The sequence below is a fragment of the Phoenix dactylifera genome, chromosome 17 (genome assembly GCF_009389715.1).
Source record: "Phoenix dactylifera cultivar Barhee BC4 chromosome 17, palm_55x_up_171113_PBpolish2nd_filt_p, whole genome shotgun sequence".
Classification (NCBI taxonomy): Eukaryota; Viridiplantae; Streptophyta; class Magnoliopsida; order Arecales; family Arecaceae; genus Phoenix; species Phoenix dactylifera.
This window is the reverse complement of record NC_052408.1, coordinates 2,604,124-2,621,563: the sequence shown is the minus strand read 5'-3', so window position 1 is coordinate 2,621,563 and position 17,440 is coordinate 2,604,124. Positions and strand designations below refer to the sequence as shown.

General features: G+C 37.5%; 1 protein-coding gene across 3 annotated transcripts; it reads right to left on the bottom strand.

The window, feature by feature from the left end:
- Window positions 1–3,222: 3,222 nt before the first annotated feature.
- LOC103695935 (probable polyamine transporter At1g31830) lies at window positions 3,223–8,031 on the bottom strand. 3 transcript variants are annotated; one of them, XR_003383216.2, is made up of 4 exons: window positions 7,886–8,025; window positions 7,376–7,469; window positions 5,275–7,160; window positions 3,223–3,454 (listed from the first exon to the last, which is right to left on the bottom strand). XR_003383216.2 is itself a non-coding variant. In XM_026800714.2 (2 exons), the coding sequence occupies exons 1-2, from the start codon at window positions 7,886–7,888 to the stop codon at window positions 5,682–5,684; spliced, it is 1,482 nt and encodes a 493-aa protein (XP_026656515.2). In that variant the 5' UTR covers window positions 7,889–8,031; the 3' UTR covers window positions 5,192–5,681. The 3 variants fall into 3 exon arrangements, 1 of the variants encoding a protein (XP_026656515.2); XR_003383215.2 differs by lacking the exon at window positions 7,376–7,469 and having other exon boundaries at window positions 7,886–8,031; XM_026800714.2 differs by lacking the exons at window positions 3,223–3,454; window positions 7,376–7,469 and having other exon boundaries at window positions 5,192–7,160; window positions 7,886–8,031.
- Window positions 8,032–17,440: the final 9,409 nt, after the last annotated feature.

Sequence of the window (17,440 nt, the reverse complement as noted above, 5' to 3'; positions counted from 1 at the left end):
AATATAATACGTATTAATACATAAATATATTATATAATATAATATTAATGTAATGTAATATAATATTATTATAATATAGTACTATAATATTATGTATTATAGAATAATAATTTAATATAATATTAAATTATTTAACATAATATATCAATGTATTATGATATAATGTAATATAATATTATATTTATAGTATAATACAATAATAAATATATAAAATATTATAATTATTAGTGTAAATTAATTTTTCATTCTTCTAATGATCATTTATCTTTCTAACAAATTTTCTAACTAGGTGATAAAATTGGTTAAATAATTACTTGTATTTATTTATTTATTTATTTATTTATTTATTTAGATCAAATTATTTGCCACTCACTCATTATTTTTCTTTTAATTTATTTTATTTGGTTATTTATTTATTATTTTATTATTTTATTATTTTATTTCATTGAAATATAGAAAGGTCATCGGCCATGGGTGGTGGCCGGCATGGTGGCTGCCACCGTGGGCAGCCACGAGCTCCCAAACAAAAAAAAAGAAAAAAAAAGAAGAGGAAGAAGGAACAAAGGTGGCGACGTTGAGAGGAAGAAGAAGATAGAGAGGGAGAGGGAGAGGATGGGTGAGAAAGGAAGAGGTTGGATGAGGGTTTTGGGAAAAATAGTGATATTTAAATAGGGATATTTTGGTCCAAAAAATAGCTTCCCGACAAAGCTGAAAACAGCATTTTCAGAAAGCTCCAAATTGGAGCTTCTCCCCAAAAGTTGTTTTCAGCTTTCCGCAAAAACTGAGACCCTGTTTGGGGGAGCTTTTGGAGGGCCAAAAAGCACTTTCTGGCCCTCCAAAAGTACTTTCTGGCCCTCCAAAAGTACTTTTAGCTAAAAAAGAGTGTTTGGTAAATTTTTCGAAAAGCTGTTTCAGCTTTTGCGGGAAGCTGAAAACAGCTTTTGGGGGGAAGCTCCAATTTGGAGCTTTCCAAAAATGCTGTTTTCAGCTTTTTCGAAAAGCTGTATTTTTGACCAAAATACCCCCATTTAAAAAAAATTTCTTCCAAAAACCTCTCTCTCACCGTCTCTTCCTCTCCCACCCAACCCCACTCCCTCTCCCCCGCTGCCACACCCTCTCCCTCTGCCCCGCCATCGCACCCCCTCCCTCTCCCCTGCCCCCCTGGTGGGGAGGTGCCGAAGAAGAGGAAGACAGGTCGTCTTCCCCTTCCCGCGGCTGCCACCAGCGACGACCCGTCACGGAAAGGGGCGGTGCCGAAGAACAGGAAGAAGAAGGGGCCGAAGAAGAAGGAGGTCCCACGGTGGGAGGGACCGAAGAATAGGAAGAAGAAGGGGGTTCCTGCGGCCGCCGGCGGTCACGACCCGCCCCCCTCCTGCATCCGCCACGGCCCGCCCGGCACTGACGGCCTCACGGGAGGAGGGCACTTCCCACGGGGCCAGTCGTGGCCGCCGAGACTGCCGCGGGCGCCGTCGGCTGCAGCCCGGCCCCCTCCCGCGGCCGCCGCCGGCCCCGACCTGGCCCCCTCCTGCGGCCGCCGCCGGCCCCGACCTGGCCCCCTCCTGCGGCCGCGGCGGCCTAGCCCCCTTCCGGTGCCGCCGGCCGCGCGGGAGGAGAAGAAAGAAGAACGGGGGAGAGGAAGGAAGGAGAAGAAGAGAAGAAAAAAAGAAAAGAAAAAGAAAAGGAAAAAAAAAGAAGAAAAAGAAAGAAAAAAAAGAGAAGAAAAGAAAATTTAAAAAAAAAATAAATACATAAATATTTATATAAATGAATGAATGAATGAATAAATGAATAAATAAGATAATAAATAAATATATTTCAACATTATTAATTATTTACACTAATAATTATAATATTTTATACCTTTATTATTATATTATATTATAAATATTATATTATATTACATTACATTATAATACATTAATATGTTATTTTAAATAATTTAATATTACGTTAGATTATGAAAAATTAATTTATACTAATAATTATAATATTTTATACCTTTATTATTGTATTATACTATAAATATAATATATATTACATTCTATCATAATACATTAATATGTTATGTTAAATAATTTAATATTATGTTATATTACCAAATATTAATTTACTCTAATAATTATATTACTATTATGCTATATTATAATAATATTATTTTATATTACAATAATATTATACTATATCGTATATTTATGTACTAATATATGTTATGTTTTATTATGTTCTGTTGTATAATACTATGCAATGTCCTTTATGGTAATTTTGTCATACAAAAGTACTTTCTCAGTTTGTTTACCAAACACAAAATAAAGTACCACAGCACTTTACGAATGTAGTTACCAAACAGCAAACAGCTTTTTATAACAGCTCTACTTCAGACAGCTCTACTTCCAACAGCTCTACTGCCAACAGCTCCCCCAAATAAGGCCTGAAACAGCTTTCCGAAAATTTTACCAAACACCAATTTTTATTTAAAAGTACTTTTGGAGGGCCAGAAAGTGCTTTTTAACCTTCCAAAAGCTTTCCCAGACAGGGCCTAATTGTCTTACGTTCAGGCATGGCATTTGAGAAATATCCATTGGCGACCTTTCCAATGTCGATTGCATGAATGCTAATTTCTGTTTTTGTGTAGCTGTTGTGCTCTACAATGATATTATTCGGCCAAATTATTTACCTTTGCCAATTACATGGGTAGTTTGTTTTCCCAAAGCTATTGTTTTGATACCGAAGGATGGTTGTTTTGTAGCTCAGGCCCTGGAAGCCACACGTTTACCATTTCTAAAGCCGCATGTGACATTAGGGAAGCCCTCCAGAATCACTGGAGGTCTGAAATTTGAAATTAATATATCGTTTCATTCTTGTGCAGGGGTCATGCTAAAAGTATTCAAATTTCTGAACCATCCCAGAGCAGCTTGGTAATTTCAATGTTGCTTGCTAAAGCAGGTTCGGGCAATGATTTCCAAGTCATTTTCTTCGAAAGGAGCTTGGCCTAGCATCTCATTCTCGTAGGTTAATGGCTTGGGTCATTCTGCTACAGCTAGAGCATCGCAGGTTTTGAGGCAAATAATGCAGTAGACTCGAGTCTTTCATTAGACTTGTTTGGTCATTAGCAATAGAATAGATTGCCCTCCCATAGGTGGCTCCCATGGATTTCGGAATTGTAATGTTTGGTAGTCATTTTTACAGGAATGCCAATGATGGAGAGAGGTCATAAAAAACATCTTACACAACCCGAGAATATCATTCCCATGAGTAAAATTTTATATAACAGTGGAGTCGTTAGGTTAAAACCAAAAATGAGATGCATGCTATATGTCACCATTTTTGAGTCTGGTAAGAAGAGTTTCTAGCAGGACAAAACAAAAATTGAACAAAGAAATGGGGATTGAGGAGGCGATGCAAGAGCTCCTTTCAAAATTTACAAATGATGTCCAGAACGTGGCATCTCTGATTCCTGCATTTCAATACAATGAGAATTAAGGAATGAACATAACCTGATACCAAGATTTTAGTGATTGCTAAGCCCTTTCACCAACAAATTTATGACTGGTTGATTGAATAAAGTTGACTTAGAATGTTTGAATTTGACAAAATTGAATCTGTTTTCAGAACGATACAGGGACTCTAAGGAAATAAACTATCGAGCAATCTGAATGGGTAGATATGTACGTTGAAAATTGATATGGTTTCTGAAGTTACAAGGGCTAAATTAGGTATGCAAAATGAAAAAGCAACCCAAGAGAGCACATGCATCAGGCTTTCATATAGATGGAACTTTGAACAAATGGGATTAGTTTACTGAAACAGGAAAAGAAATTCTGAAAAAAAAAATGGATTTCTTATGCTTCACAATTTATAACAAATAAGATGCAATCATCTCCTAGTTTTTATGTTTTTCCTCACAAGGCATGTCCCTGACCACAGCATGGAAGCCAACCAAATCAAATAAGTGTGTGCAAACACAACCAAAACTGACCACATAATCTCGCATGATTATTTCATCTCGAATCACCCTACTGGCTAACAGATGATGGGTGTAACCCAACTCGAGGAATCCAAGAAATTCATGGCAAGGTAGGCAGGAAAACATTTATCTAGTTTACAAATACATAATTTTATGAGTAGTAACCAGATCAGGGTAATTTCCACATGGAATAATGTTGGCCATATCATCCCAGAACATGGTTTGCCCCCAAAGTTTGTCCTAGTACTAGTTCATAGTTTGATTTGTCAAACTAGTGCTATTGTCAGCTAAGAAAACCCTGAAGCTAGATACACATTTTGGGCCACTGCAAAAACCTTCCACGTTAGTTTGTTCAGTGAGGAAAAATTAGGTCATTAAAAAGATTTTTTAGCAATAATAGTTTTGCAAGCTACTGTCAATCAAGATCTGGTAACCATCACACACATTCCAAATAAATTTAATTCTGGTAAAAAATACCAGAGATTTTTTATTTTTTTTTTTTGGAAAAGAAATACTAAAGGACTCTTCTGGTAGCTGCTGAGAGAGAAGTACCTAATAATTTTGTGTCTAAGATGTATTCAAGAGCAATATAAAACGTAGGAATTACTTATGGTGGGCATAGGGAGTTGTTGATTGCATATACATATATACACACACACACACACACACACACACACACAAACACACACACACACACACACACACACACACACACACACACACACATATACATATATATATATATATAGGTCTCCAAAAGGTGTCAGACTTCAGACCTATTTGCAATCATCAATGGGTAGTATGTAATGGTCCTCCCATGCTCGTGCCCAGCAAAACCTAACTTCTTACTGAAAATGAATGAACAAAAGAACATACTTGCGACAGTCCTGCTTTTGTTTTCATAAGTTATCTCATAGCAATGCCTCATGTACAAACAATACAAGCTTAGCTTCTAATTCAACAGTCTGAGATATCAAATAGTACTCAGCTTTTATCTACAACCTAACAACCAGCATCCCGTGTCAAAACACTTTTCAAGTCAAATTCACATTTTTGTGACAGGAATAATTGCTAAGTTGACATAAAAACAAGTTTCCATGCACTTCAACAATGTATTTACATATTTTACGAGATTGAAATTTTCTTCCACACTCATATATAATGACAGAATTTTGTTTTTTTTTTTAATTGTAGTTTTGTCTTTATCCCTGCTGCAGATCTAACACATGATTAAATTACCACTCATATGCACCACTTTCATCATAATGACAGTCGCATAAGAATGTGAAATTATAAACATAAACAATTACCACTCATATGCACCACTTTCCAGTCATGAACGTCTCAAGTGGACCTTGCTGATTCTGCACCAATGTAACTTCCATATAAGAAAACAACAACTAAGCAGAGCATTACTGCTATATTTTATCAAGCGATAAAGTGAACTACAACGTATCTTAGAAGTAATGCTGCAGGGCACTGCTAAGTTCTTAGCTTCAGCATGAAAGATTCAGAAAGATCGCCCGTACAATGGAAGAACAGGAAAATCTGTAGCAGCAAGACACAGAAAGATGCGCCTGATTGCATGGGCTTTCTGAAACTGGAAGTAAACTACCTGCCGTTGACCTTAATATCACAATAATTTCCTGGTGTACATAGATAGCAAATGTATGTCAGAAAATACATTGTAGATGTCCAAAGCAGGAGTAGCCTCCTATCAACAAACAATACTGGATTGGTCCATCAGAGGTTCAGCATCATTCTCACGCTCAGCAGATCGAAAATCAGGCAGGTCAGAACTTATAGAGAACCTCAGCCATCGCCTTTTCTCCATATACATCAGACATGGTTGCAGCACAAATCCAATAAGCATTGCAACCAGGCTAACAATCATAACTTTGAAAGAGGCAAGCGCCAGAACCACACAAATCAACACCGTGGGAGGAATAACCATCAAAATACAACCAACGGTCTCTAAAGGAACTCTATAAGGCCGAGGAGCAGTTGGCCGCTCAATTCGTAACTTTATAAAGGCCACAAATTCCAAAATCATCCCAAAACAGTAAAGGAAATTCTCTGCAGCAACAATCTCTTGAAAGCTCATCCATGACAGCAGAATTACACCAGAAGCGGAGAACAATATCCCCACAAGTGGAGTCCCATAGCGTGACCTCTTGCTAAAGAACTCTGGGAGCATCCCCCGTTCTGACATCCCAAGAAGTTGATAAGAATCACTGCTCATTTCTGCTATGAACATTCCCATGTTGGATAATGCCGAAGCCCCTTGGATCCACCATCTCAACCAAACCCCGCCTAGAATTTTCGCGATATCAGAGAAATAACCATCTGTCCACAGCTCCCTATCAAGCGGAATAGCTCCTGTACCTGTCAGGAGGGGATATAAGTACCCAACAACAACCAAGATGAGTGCATACAAGAGAGCCTTCGGAAGAGTTCTCCTCGGATTGTCAACTTCTCCTGCCAAAGTACTGATAGAATCCCAGTAGTTGAGATTCCAAAATAGCGTATTCAAGTACAAATTCCAATCAACATTGTGCATGTCAACCATTAACCATCTTGAAGGCCTAAGTTTCGGGATAGCCACAAGCCCCATAAAAATGAATGGAAGGATTGAGAACACACCGAGAAAGACAGCTACCCATCCAACTATAGTCAAGCCTCTGTAGTTCATGTAAGTTAGCGCAACTGTCAGTATTAACACCGCCAATGTCCTTGGCAGCCCACCTCCGAAAGCCGGAACGCCAGACTTCAAATAGTCTAAAAAGAGAACTGGATACAGCGCATTGTCGATGACACCACTAAGCCATTTCATCCAACCTTGCTGGAAACCCAAGAAAGGCCCCAGAGCTGAAGAGACCCAGACAACATATCCGCTGTTCTCCGGGAACATTGTCCCCATCTCGGCAGTGATCAGTGCTTCTGGGATGCTCCATATGAATGGGAAAATCAGGAAGCCGAGGATAGCTAGGAGGGGGCCAGCCGCCTGAACACTGTCCTCTATCCCAAAGGGGCCACCAGAGACCTCATAGAAGATGAGGAAGACAAGGGGAATAACTGAGACTTTCCGAAAACTGTCTGCTTTGAGAGTTCCTTCACCTATTCCCTGGAATTGAGTGCCACCGTATTCCCCCATAGGAACAGAATAGTCTCTATTGCTTCCTGTCTTCCTCAATTTCTGCAAACAGAAGCTACAAAATTACTGAATTATACTAAATCATCCTGTCATCTTCCAAAATACAATTGAAGGATACGAGATCACAAAACATAAAAATTCATTCTTTTCTCAAGGTATCCAGTGGTTGAGAAAAAACCAAGAGAGCCGATCTCGTCGAAAACTGGGTTTTTCTTCCAAGTTGTGGAATTGACGATTAGAGAGGATAAAAGTCACACCTTTCCTTAGAATTTAAGGCAGATCCCTTGCTTAAAAGAATGTCTTTCCTATACCAAGAAATATGAGTTCCCTTCTGAACTATCATCTTGATTCCTGAAAGAAATTATGAGGATAAATTGGGACTTTATTTGAACAAATTTTTGATCCCACGCACTCTCTTCGTAAACCAATAGTAGGATTCTTTTCAAAGAATCCAATCCAGTACACCAAGATCTATGTTACAGAAAAAATAGAAAAAACTAGGAGACGGATTTCTCAAATTGGACATAATAAATGAAGAAAAGTGCATTCTTTTTTGTTTGTTACCCCCAAAAAATAAACCATCATCATACACTTGGAAATCCAAAGAGAAACCAAACCAATTCCTCTCAGAAAGAACAAAACAAAATCCCCCACTAAATGCCAGAACATAAATATCAGAACAAATAATCTGAAAAAACTAAAAAAAATCCAAAAGAAAAGGTAAAAAAAAAAAAGGCGTAGAATCGGTGCACAGAATTGCAACTGACCATCTAAACAACGAGGGTTTACGGGCTCGAGCTCGCCATTAACTCCAAGCTCTCCCAGTTCCCCCTCCGCCTCTCCCTCTCCCTCTCACCCTCTCCAGCGGCGCGTTGGAGTCCCTAGCAAGTGGAAAAGCTTCGGGGGACCTGTCAAAGGCAAAGAAACGCACGATTGTACCTGGAGAGAGAGAGAGGGGAAGTGGGACCCACTTTTATAATGGATTCGCCGAAACCTTCAGCCTTGAGTTCTTTCGTCCAGTCACGTTCATCGGTCTTCCATACAGAGGGTAAAAGATAGCTCCAACGTGCGCTACGGACTGCACGTGTCCCGGAAAGGCGTTCCCATGTGGAAGGACGAATAGGATGCGTTTCCCGATTCCCGTTTCGGGGATCGGGGCTCCCTGGATGTGGTAAAGGTTTGTATCTCCCGTGGTTAGCGGTCAGCGTCACAACCGCATCAATGAATAACTTTTAAAGGAGCAAAAATCATACGGGGGGAGCACTATAAAAAAAAATAATATGGGCAGAACTTTTTTTGGGCACTTTTTCTTCACCTATCTTAAATAGAAACTCAAAAGTTAAATATGGATAAAAAAAGTTCTACTAACAGAGTCCTCAATCCTTCCTTTAAACGAGCAAAAATCATAGCGGGGAGCACTATAGGAGATAATAATATGAGCATAACCTCTTTTTGGGCACTTTTTTTTTCACCTATCTTAAATAGAAACTCAAAAGTTAAATATGGATAAAAAAATTCTACAAACAGAGTCCTCAATCCTTCCTTTAAACGAGCAAAAATCATAGCGGGGAGCACTATAGAAGATAATAATATGAGCATAACCTCTTTTTGGGCACTTTTTTTTTTCACCTATCTTAAATAGAAACTCAAAAGTTAAATATGGATAAAAAAATTCTACAAACAGAGTCCTCAATCCTCTAACTTAAAAAAAATAAAATAAAATAAAATTATACGCACCAAGAGAAACCATCTATGAAGAAAGATCATCCGCATTTTTTCTTTCTCGTCGAGCCTTTTCTTCTATCTTCTTCATTTCTCCTATTCGTAAGGTCTTTCTTCTTCTTCCGAGTTCTTTTCTTCCTTCTTTCTGGAAACTGTTTATCGATTTACATAAAGTTGCATATTGAAATGTTCGATGACTATTTTAGTAGACATGTATCAGCTAATCGTGCAGTGTGTATTAGTGAATACCATATTTTGGAAACTATGTATCTATTTATCTGAAGGTATATATTGGGTTGTTGCTCAGTATATATCAAAAAAAGCTCACAGTATGTATTGAAAAATCGACGATTGTGTATTACTTAACCATGTAGTAAGACTGGTTAGAATCATATTATGGAAACTGTGTATTAATTTACATGGGGTGCATATTGGGATATTCGATGACTATATTGCAAGGTGTGTATCAAGTAATTATATACTATTGTACTGGAGAATATTATATTCTGGAAACTATATATCGATTTATCTAAAGGTATGTATTTGGGTTGCTGCTAGGTGTATATCAAAAAGGGGTAATTAATGGCCGGTCCGGTGTTGGACCGGACTATAAGTTTTAGTCCTTGTTGACTCTTTTTGTAACAGCCAGTCTATCCCGTTTCTAGCTTTCCATTTGAGACGAAAATAGCCCTGAAGTTCTCACCAATTTGGCTTCATCTCTTCCCATTTTTCACTCTTATCTTCACACGGAAATAGCTCTCATCGTTAAGGTTTTATATTTTCCCCTTTTTGTAATCCTATCTCCCCACGAAATTTTCCATCTTCCTCACCGATTTCGGTTGATTTTTAGTCCTATGTTTCAAACCCTAAGACCGTAAACAAGTTCCCACCGGCAAATCGCTCTTGCTCCCTTGTCTTGTTAATCCGTTCCTCTCTCGACTCTATTTTCCGGCAAGTCTCCGACTGAGAGCTCTGAGTCGACAGCATTTTGTCGAGTCCCACTCCAGAAGCTTTCCTTGACACTCGCGACTTCGCCCTGATTGTTGGTTGACGGCGCTTCGTTCAACATTGCTTCCCAAACCCTCTCTGAGGCGTATTGCCAGTCCTTCGATGGTTTGTAAATCCTACATCATATTTTCTCGAATTGTTTTTCCTAACAACAAACTGTTATATAGTATTGTAGGGCATTTATTTTAAAAATGTGCGAATGCTTAGGATTTGAGAAATTATCAGACAAAGACGCTGTGATATCAAAATGGAGATTTTTGTCTTCAAAAAGCCTAATTATTTGGTTCCATTTCTGTTCGTTGTTATAGTTTTTTAAAATTATTCATTATCCCATCTATGTTTTACTCAATTATATGTTTCTATATTTGAGTTGATTTTATTCACAATTAGTGTTTGAATATATTTGTGTTGCAGACATTTTTGATGGCTCCAATTCAAACTAGACGCAAAGCACTTGCTGTTGGCCCAAAAAATATGGTCAATTTTGTCAATTTTATTGTCATCCTAGTCCCGTTAATGTCTCATGAGCAGAAGGTTAGGATCACCAGCACACCTTTTGGGCATTTGCTAGGTCTTCTATATATTAAATAGAGTAGGCCTGTCCTGGACACTCTGCTCTCCTTCTGGGATGACGAGGAGGAGGATTTTTTGTTTGGTAAGATTTTACTTCCTTTTGTAAGGAGCGATTTTGCACTAATTCTTGGTTTAAGTGCGACGGGCGATGAGATAGAACTGCATAGGAAGGGGAGGATTACGTCTGACCTCATTATCCATTTTTTTAAGCGGGACCATAAAAAAAGCCAATAGAAATGCAGTTAAAAATAGATTACAATTTCTTGTTGGAAAGAGCGGACATCAAGATGTAGAGGATTTCACAAAATTATGGGTTCTATATCTCTTTGTGACTATCCTCTTTCCAACTATACACTATTATGTTCCTAAGGCATTATGTTCATATCTTGATGATTTAGACCGCTTAGGTTCATATAGTTGGGGTCTTGCTGTTTTTTCTTTTCTTCGCAAACAAATACCTAGTCTAGCCGATAGTGTGAGGTCAAGAAATATCACCGGCAAGGGATCGGCTAAATATATGGACGGTTGCACGGTCGCTTTGGTGGTAAGCATCTTAATGTTTGTTTTAAATTTCATTGTTAAGATATGTATTTACTTCTAATTTGATGTTTACATTGATTTTTTGCAGGCATGGGCTATTGAGCATGCGAACAGCCTTGTTGGAAGCCAACGACCCCCCTTCATGTATCCACGTCTCCTGCGTTGGAGCAATGCCCCATTCCCTCGCAAGGTGGACGTGATTGCTGAAATCATGAAGAAGTTAAAATGATATCAGGTTTGAATTTTTATTTCTTACATCGAAAATAATTTAAGTTGATGCCAAACTTTAAGTTTTCGCTTGCATCAGGTGATCGAGAAACTAGAGCCTAGAGAGGAGGAGTTGCACATTCTCTCGCAAGGAAGGCCACGAGACGTTGCTCCGATAGAGACGCGAAGAGATGATGCATTGCAAAAGGGTGTACGAAAAAGTTTCAATGTTTGTACAAAAAACTTACAAGCATTCTAAACTTTCGCATGTACTTTTCAATTGGCGGCACACACTTATGTACATATGGCACACACCTCTCATGTATCTACACATCATTATTTCTTGGCGAGCCTCCATGATCCAACTGTTGAAACACTCTGCCACGTTAGACATCATAATACCCCATCATGGACCTGGGAATACTGCATTTGCCCAATGCTTCGGATTTGCATGCAGGAGAAAAGTTCTTCTCCCTAGAGCTTCTAATGTAAGCTTGCTAATTAATTTGTGGAAAACATTCAGCCTTGGAGTATAGGCAGCAACATTTAGTAAATCGAGCAGCCTCTTTCTCTCACTTGCACAATAATGGACAAGCACCTGCATTAACAATAATCAAACGATGAGATCTACAACATCCTAAATTAGTTAGATAAATTATGGGTTGATAATTAAGAATATGACATTCCATACCTGATTCTTGAAGTTGCCTTTCACGTGACGGAACAATATGATTGGTAACTGCCAGGAAAGTACTTCGGCATTGATTTAATAATTCCTTGATATCTATCCATCATAAATGTGATTTATTCACTTCGCCACTCACTGCAACTATAAATTTTTTCTTTCAAAATTCGACAAAACCAGTCTCAATTGTCATCAGTCTCTGTATCGACGACACCGTAAGCAATAGAAAACATATCGTCGTTCGCATCTTTGGAAGTCGTGCTAAGTACTACTCCTCCATCCTTATGCTTTATAAATGTTCCATCCATAAAAATCAGATGTCTACATCCTCTTATGAAACCAACTACTGAAGCATGAAAAGAAATGAACAGGCGTCTGAATCGACCTTCAATAGTTTCATACTCAGCTATGCTGCCGGGGTTGGTCTCAAGAATGGCGTCACAATACCAGCGTATCCGGTCATAAGATTTTGATCTGTGACCATAAAGGTCCTTCATAGCCACCTCCTTGCCATGCCAAGCTTGATGATACGGCAATTCAATACCATATTCTCGACGAATATCCTTTACGATATCAATCGGCCTATATAATAGCATATCTTGAAGTTTTTCTTTAACAATGTTTCAAACCCAACGTTTCAAAGCCTTAGGATGTGACCGGATTTGCAACCCTCCGCCACATGTATGCTGACTGTTCATTTTTTAATTGCAAATCTTTCTTGATTCCCAAGTTGGGAAGTATGGATACGCCATTCACATCCTTCGTATGCATATTCTACGGTCAGTCACTGACGATCGTTCTTTACAAACACAAAATCTCTACAATTTGCAATGCAGAAGTTGCGGATCGTGTCGCGGAGAGTTTTCACATCATTGAACTCCTGACCAACACCCTCTATAGAAGTTTTCCAAGCATCCAAAGAATTTGTTTGACTAGGTTGCTCATCAATTGCAGTTCTTGTTTCTTCAACAACTCGACCGAAATTACTTGAGCTACCCTTTGAAAAAAAATTGGATCTGCAACTCCACTCGACATTTTGGGATGGGCCACTATCCCTACAATAAGTTAAACAAAAATTCGGCATACTAACTAATAAATTTGTGCTTAACATGAACAAACCTACAAATGAAATATGTAATACAACAAAGTTTAAACTAAGATTACCAAAATAGAAACATATGCAATTAACTTCTGCATTACCTCATATCAATGACGACATCGGCTGCTTCGATCAAGCATGGAATGTGACTAACAACTAACTCAATCACCGGCGCATTTAAGTTGACGTGTATTTGATGCATATTCCTAACATCCTTATCGCACAGGAGCGTAACAAGTATTCTAGACTTGTTTGGAATAAAATATTTAACTTCTACCATTGTATCAGAAAGATGTCTCCACCTTTTCACTATTTTCTTGTAAATTTGATCGAGATTTGTGTCCTCGGAGATAGAAATAATAAGAGCTTCGCCACCATAAGAACAAATAGCCATGAAAACAGGGCTACTTATTTTTTTTGAAGCCATGACAATGGAAAAAGGATAGAGGGATGAACTGATTGAAGTTTCGAATGCTATTTCAACAATGAAACAAAGGAAATGCTGCCACAGGAACTATTTTTCATATATTATATCAGCAATTGAAGTCACACAAGAAGTTTTCCAACAGGATATGAGCAATGGCAGACACACAAGAAGCTAATCTAACTAAAACAGGGTTTCTGTTCGATCACATTCGGAAAACAGAGAAGAACAGAGGGACGTCTCAGTGGATTATGAGAAATCGGAATAGAATTTCAACCTCTAATACTCTTGTGCAATGAAATCATGCAGCTAAAAATCGAAAGGGACTCTAAGCAAACAAATAAGGAAGAATTTGAATTTTTGCCAACTCACAGATAAGAAACTCTCTGTTTCTTCAACGGTTCACCTATAACATCTAACATTCCTTTGCCTCACTAACAATAGAGAAACCCTCCCCGACTCTCTGCCAACAGATAAGTTTGCAAAAGGGATATCGCAAGGAATCAGTAATTACCACAACATGAAATAGAGATGTAGGAGCTGAACCAACCGAGAAGCTCTCCCCGACTCACCGCAACAGGAAAAAGAAACGTGGGCGCCGAACCAACCGAGAAGCTCTCCCCGACTCCCTGCCAATGGAGATACTTCCTTAACCACGATACCAATGAAGAAAATCTCCCCTTTCCACTTGATTATTTCTGCTACAACAAATAGAAACGAAGAAGCCGAACTGTTTCCCCTTTCCTCTATTTGCGGACGACTGCCAATGGAGATACTTCCTTAACCACGATACCAATGGAGAAAATCTCCTCTTTCCACTTGATTATTTCTGCTAAAACAAACATAAACATAGAAGCTGAACTGTTTCCCCTTTCCCCTGTTTGCGGACGATTTTCCAACGGTTTCTTCTCTTAAAACTATAACGGCAACGAAAGGGCAACTTCGGAAAAAAAAACAAATCTCTGTTAAGGACCGGTAATTAAGATTAACTCTAATCTTGGACCGGAAAGCTCGGTTTGTTGGGTCAACAGGGACTTAGCGTTACACTGTGGTCATGGGGGGTCGGGAATTAATTTACGCTATCAAAAAATGTTACAATATGTATCAGGAAGCCGATGAGTCTGTATCACTTGACGAAAAAAAGAGAATGCGATGATCTTTCTTCATCGATCTTTATTATGCATGAAATTTTTTATTTTATATTTTTTTAAGTTATAAAATTGATGAATTCTATTGGCAGAAGAAGTTCTATTTTTATTTGACTTTTGAGTTTTTCCTTTAAGATGAGCATAATATAAAATATAGCAAAAAAAGAGTCTCGCACGATATGATCTACTAGCCCACCCGATATGATTTTTGTTCCTTTTAAATGGATGAGCAAGAGAAGAGAGAAAACTCAATCCACTACAAAATTCTATATATATATATATATATATATATATATACAAAAAATAGAGCATACTATGAAGGACCATAGAAGTCCAAATTGATAAGAATTTTTAGTAGTTTGTTTTCCTTTTGAAATTTGTTTCCATGCATGCCATGTCATAAAGGCCATATATTTTGATTAAAATTTAATTAGTAAAATACCCCAATGATGTGGGGGAATAAAAAAACAGAGGTTTTATACTACTAATTAATTTTTTTCTGCAATTATTACTTGAGATTGATCAAATGATGAAATAATTATCAAATTTTTGATTATTCATATAAAATTATAAAATAATAAAGTATACAAATATATTGACAAGTAAGAGAAATATAAAAATAAGAAAATACATAATTATATAAAAAATGATAAAATATGAAAACATACAAATATATTGGCAAATAAGAGATATAAAAAATGATAAAAATATATAAATATCAACAACTAAAAAATGTCGATAGATTTAAAAACAAAGATGAGAGAAAGTTGTTATCTATTATTACTACTGGTGGGATATAGCAAGCTCACCGGTAAGCTAATTTGGCGGTTTTAAAGTCTTACCACCCGACTGTGGTGGGTCGCAGTCGGCAGCTTTGGTGTACAATATGATTATCCTTGTCGAATGGTAGCCAATATTTTGACTCTTTGTCTATTTATGGGCAAATATTCTATTTGGCCATTGGGATTTATTTTGTTCCAGGTATGATTATGATATGCACATCTGTTTGATTTAGTGATTGTTTATAATTTTGTTTTCTTTTTTTATGGTGCTGATTTGTATGTCATTGATGTATTTTTATTTTTATCGTGCTTCATTTTTTTTTTGAATTAATTAATGAATTGTTTGGAGTTGGCTTATACTTTTTAATATTATAGGTTTGCTTCCCCTCTATGTGGTTTGAATTAATGGAAGAATTTGTTTTGCAGCATATTAGGATAAAAGTTGACGTGGAAAGAAAGATGCTGTCACGTGGCAAACGTTCCCGCAGACTTCGTCATTTGTGAGGGAACAGACTACGTATTTGGCTTTTTTTTTTTTTTACGTGCAGAAAATTTCTACCAAAAAAAATAAAGAATATTGAAGGGAATCATCTTTACGTCTTTGGAGTGGATTGTACTCGATTCGAAAAAAAAAAAATGCTGCAGAGCCAGCGATGGACATCAGTTACTACAGGACAACCCTAGATTAATGATGGTTTGTGATGCTTTCAACACTACTTATATATATTGAGAAGCGTATAGAATTATTGGCTGGATTTTTTTTTTATTATCCTATATTTGATGGTATTCTATAAGAGAACTATAAAAATTTCTATAAAGAGAATACCTGCAAATGTACTTTTGGCATATTTGGTTTAACATAGAAAAATGACAGATTTTTAGAGTGCTTATATTTGGTTGACCATTCATTTTTCTGGGAAAGTTATGTGTAATTCCTATTATACCCTTAATAAAAGTTAGGTCTTTAATGCCTCTTAAATGCTGAAGGGTCTTTTTGGAAAAAAAATAAAGATAGAGTGATTTCCGCCTTATGGGAAAGTAATTTTCCTATGTTTCTCATCGGAAAGATTTTTCTATGAAATGTGGGAATCATATTTCCATGGGAATACAACTTTTCCATCTCTCTCCTATGAAAACTCCAACCAAACAAGAGGCATGTTATTATTTTTCCATTGACCATACTTTCTCCCCTTCTTTTCCCACGAATTTTTTCTATATATTTTTTTTTATTTTTTTGAATATATTCAATACTTGGAGAGTATAATCCACCCGACCTATAAAAAAAACAAAAGGTACAAAATACAAACAGTGTAGTATCCGTAGCTTTTAACTTTCTATATTTGCGCATGAAGAATTGCACGCATGTCACAATGATGACGTGTGCTTGAACATTCGTTCATAAAAGCCTTGACGTGGCTGTTAATGATTCTGGGGTTGATCATAGGACTCGATTTTCTTGCAGCTAAATTATACTCTTTCTTTGGGGTTGGATCTGCATGTAGCCCTGCTAGGTTGACTATATATGTGGTCAAACACAGGTCCACCTAATGCTTAAGAAATTGTCATATATTAAAAAAATCTATATATTTTTCTATTTATGTAACAAGAGAGACTTAAGAGTTCTGTCATTGGATTTTACTGCAATTATATCTTTAACCACTCCTAGATTGTGAGTCATTTTTGCATCGATTTTGGAAAATTGTTGCAATGTCCGTAGATTTGCTCATAAAAATAACCAGTTAGGACCGGCAAACAAGAAAGTTATTCATAAGCCAGCTTATGTTTAGTTTGAGTTTGGCTTGCTCGTTTATACTAAATCTAAAGGTGAAGTTTAGGTACCATCCATATAGCATCATTATCATGCTACCTCCTGTCGTGTATGTTACTCATTTGAACTGGGATGACTATTGTTGTCGCCGTATCCGGACCGAGGTAGAAGCATAGCTCGGACAATCCTGATATCAGCTAGAGACAAGTTGAGCAGGCTGGTTGACGCGTTGGGCGCTGGACTCTTCCATTGGGTGGTCTGCAAGAAGTCCACTTGCTGGAAGATTTTCGGCAGGAGACCCTCCAATGCCTAAGTCAGAACAACTAGGCAACAATATGGAAGGAAGAGATTGCAATAGAGTGAGGG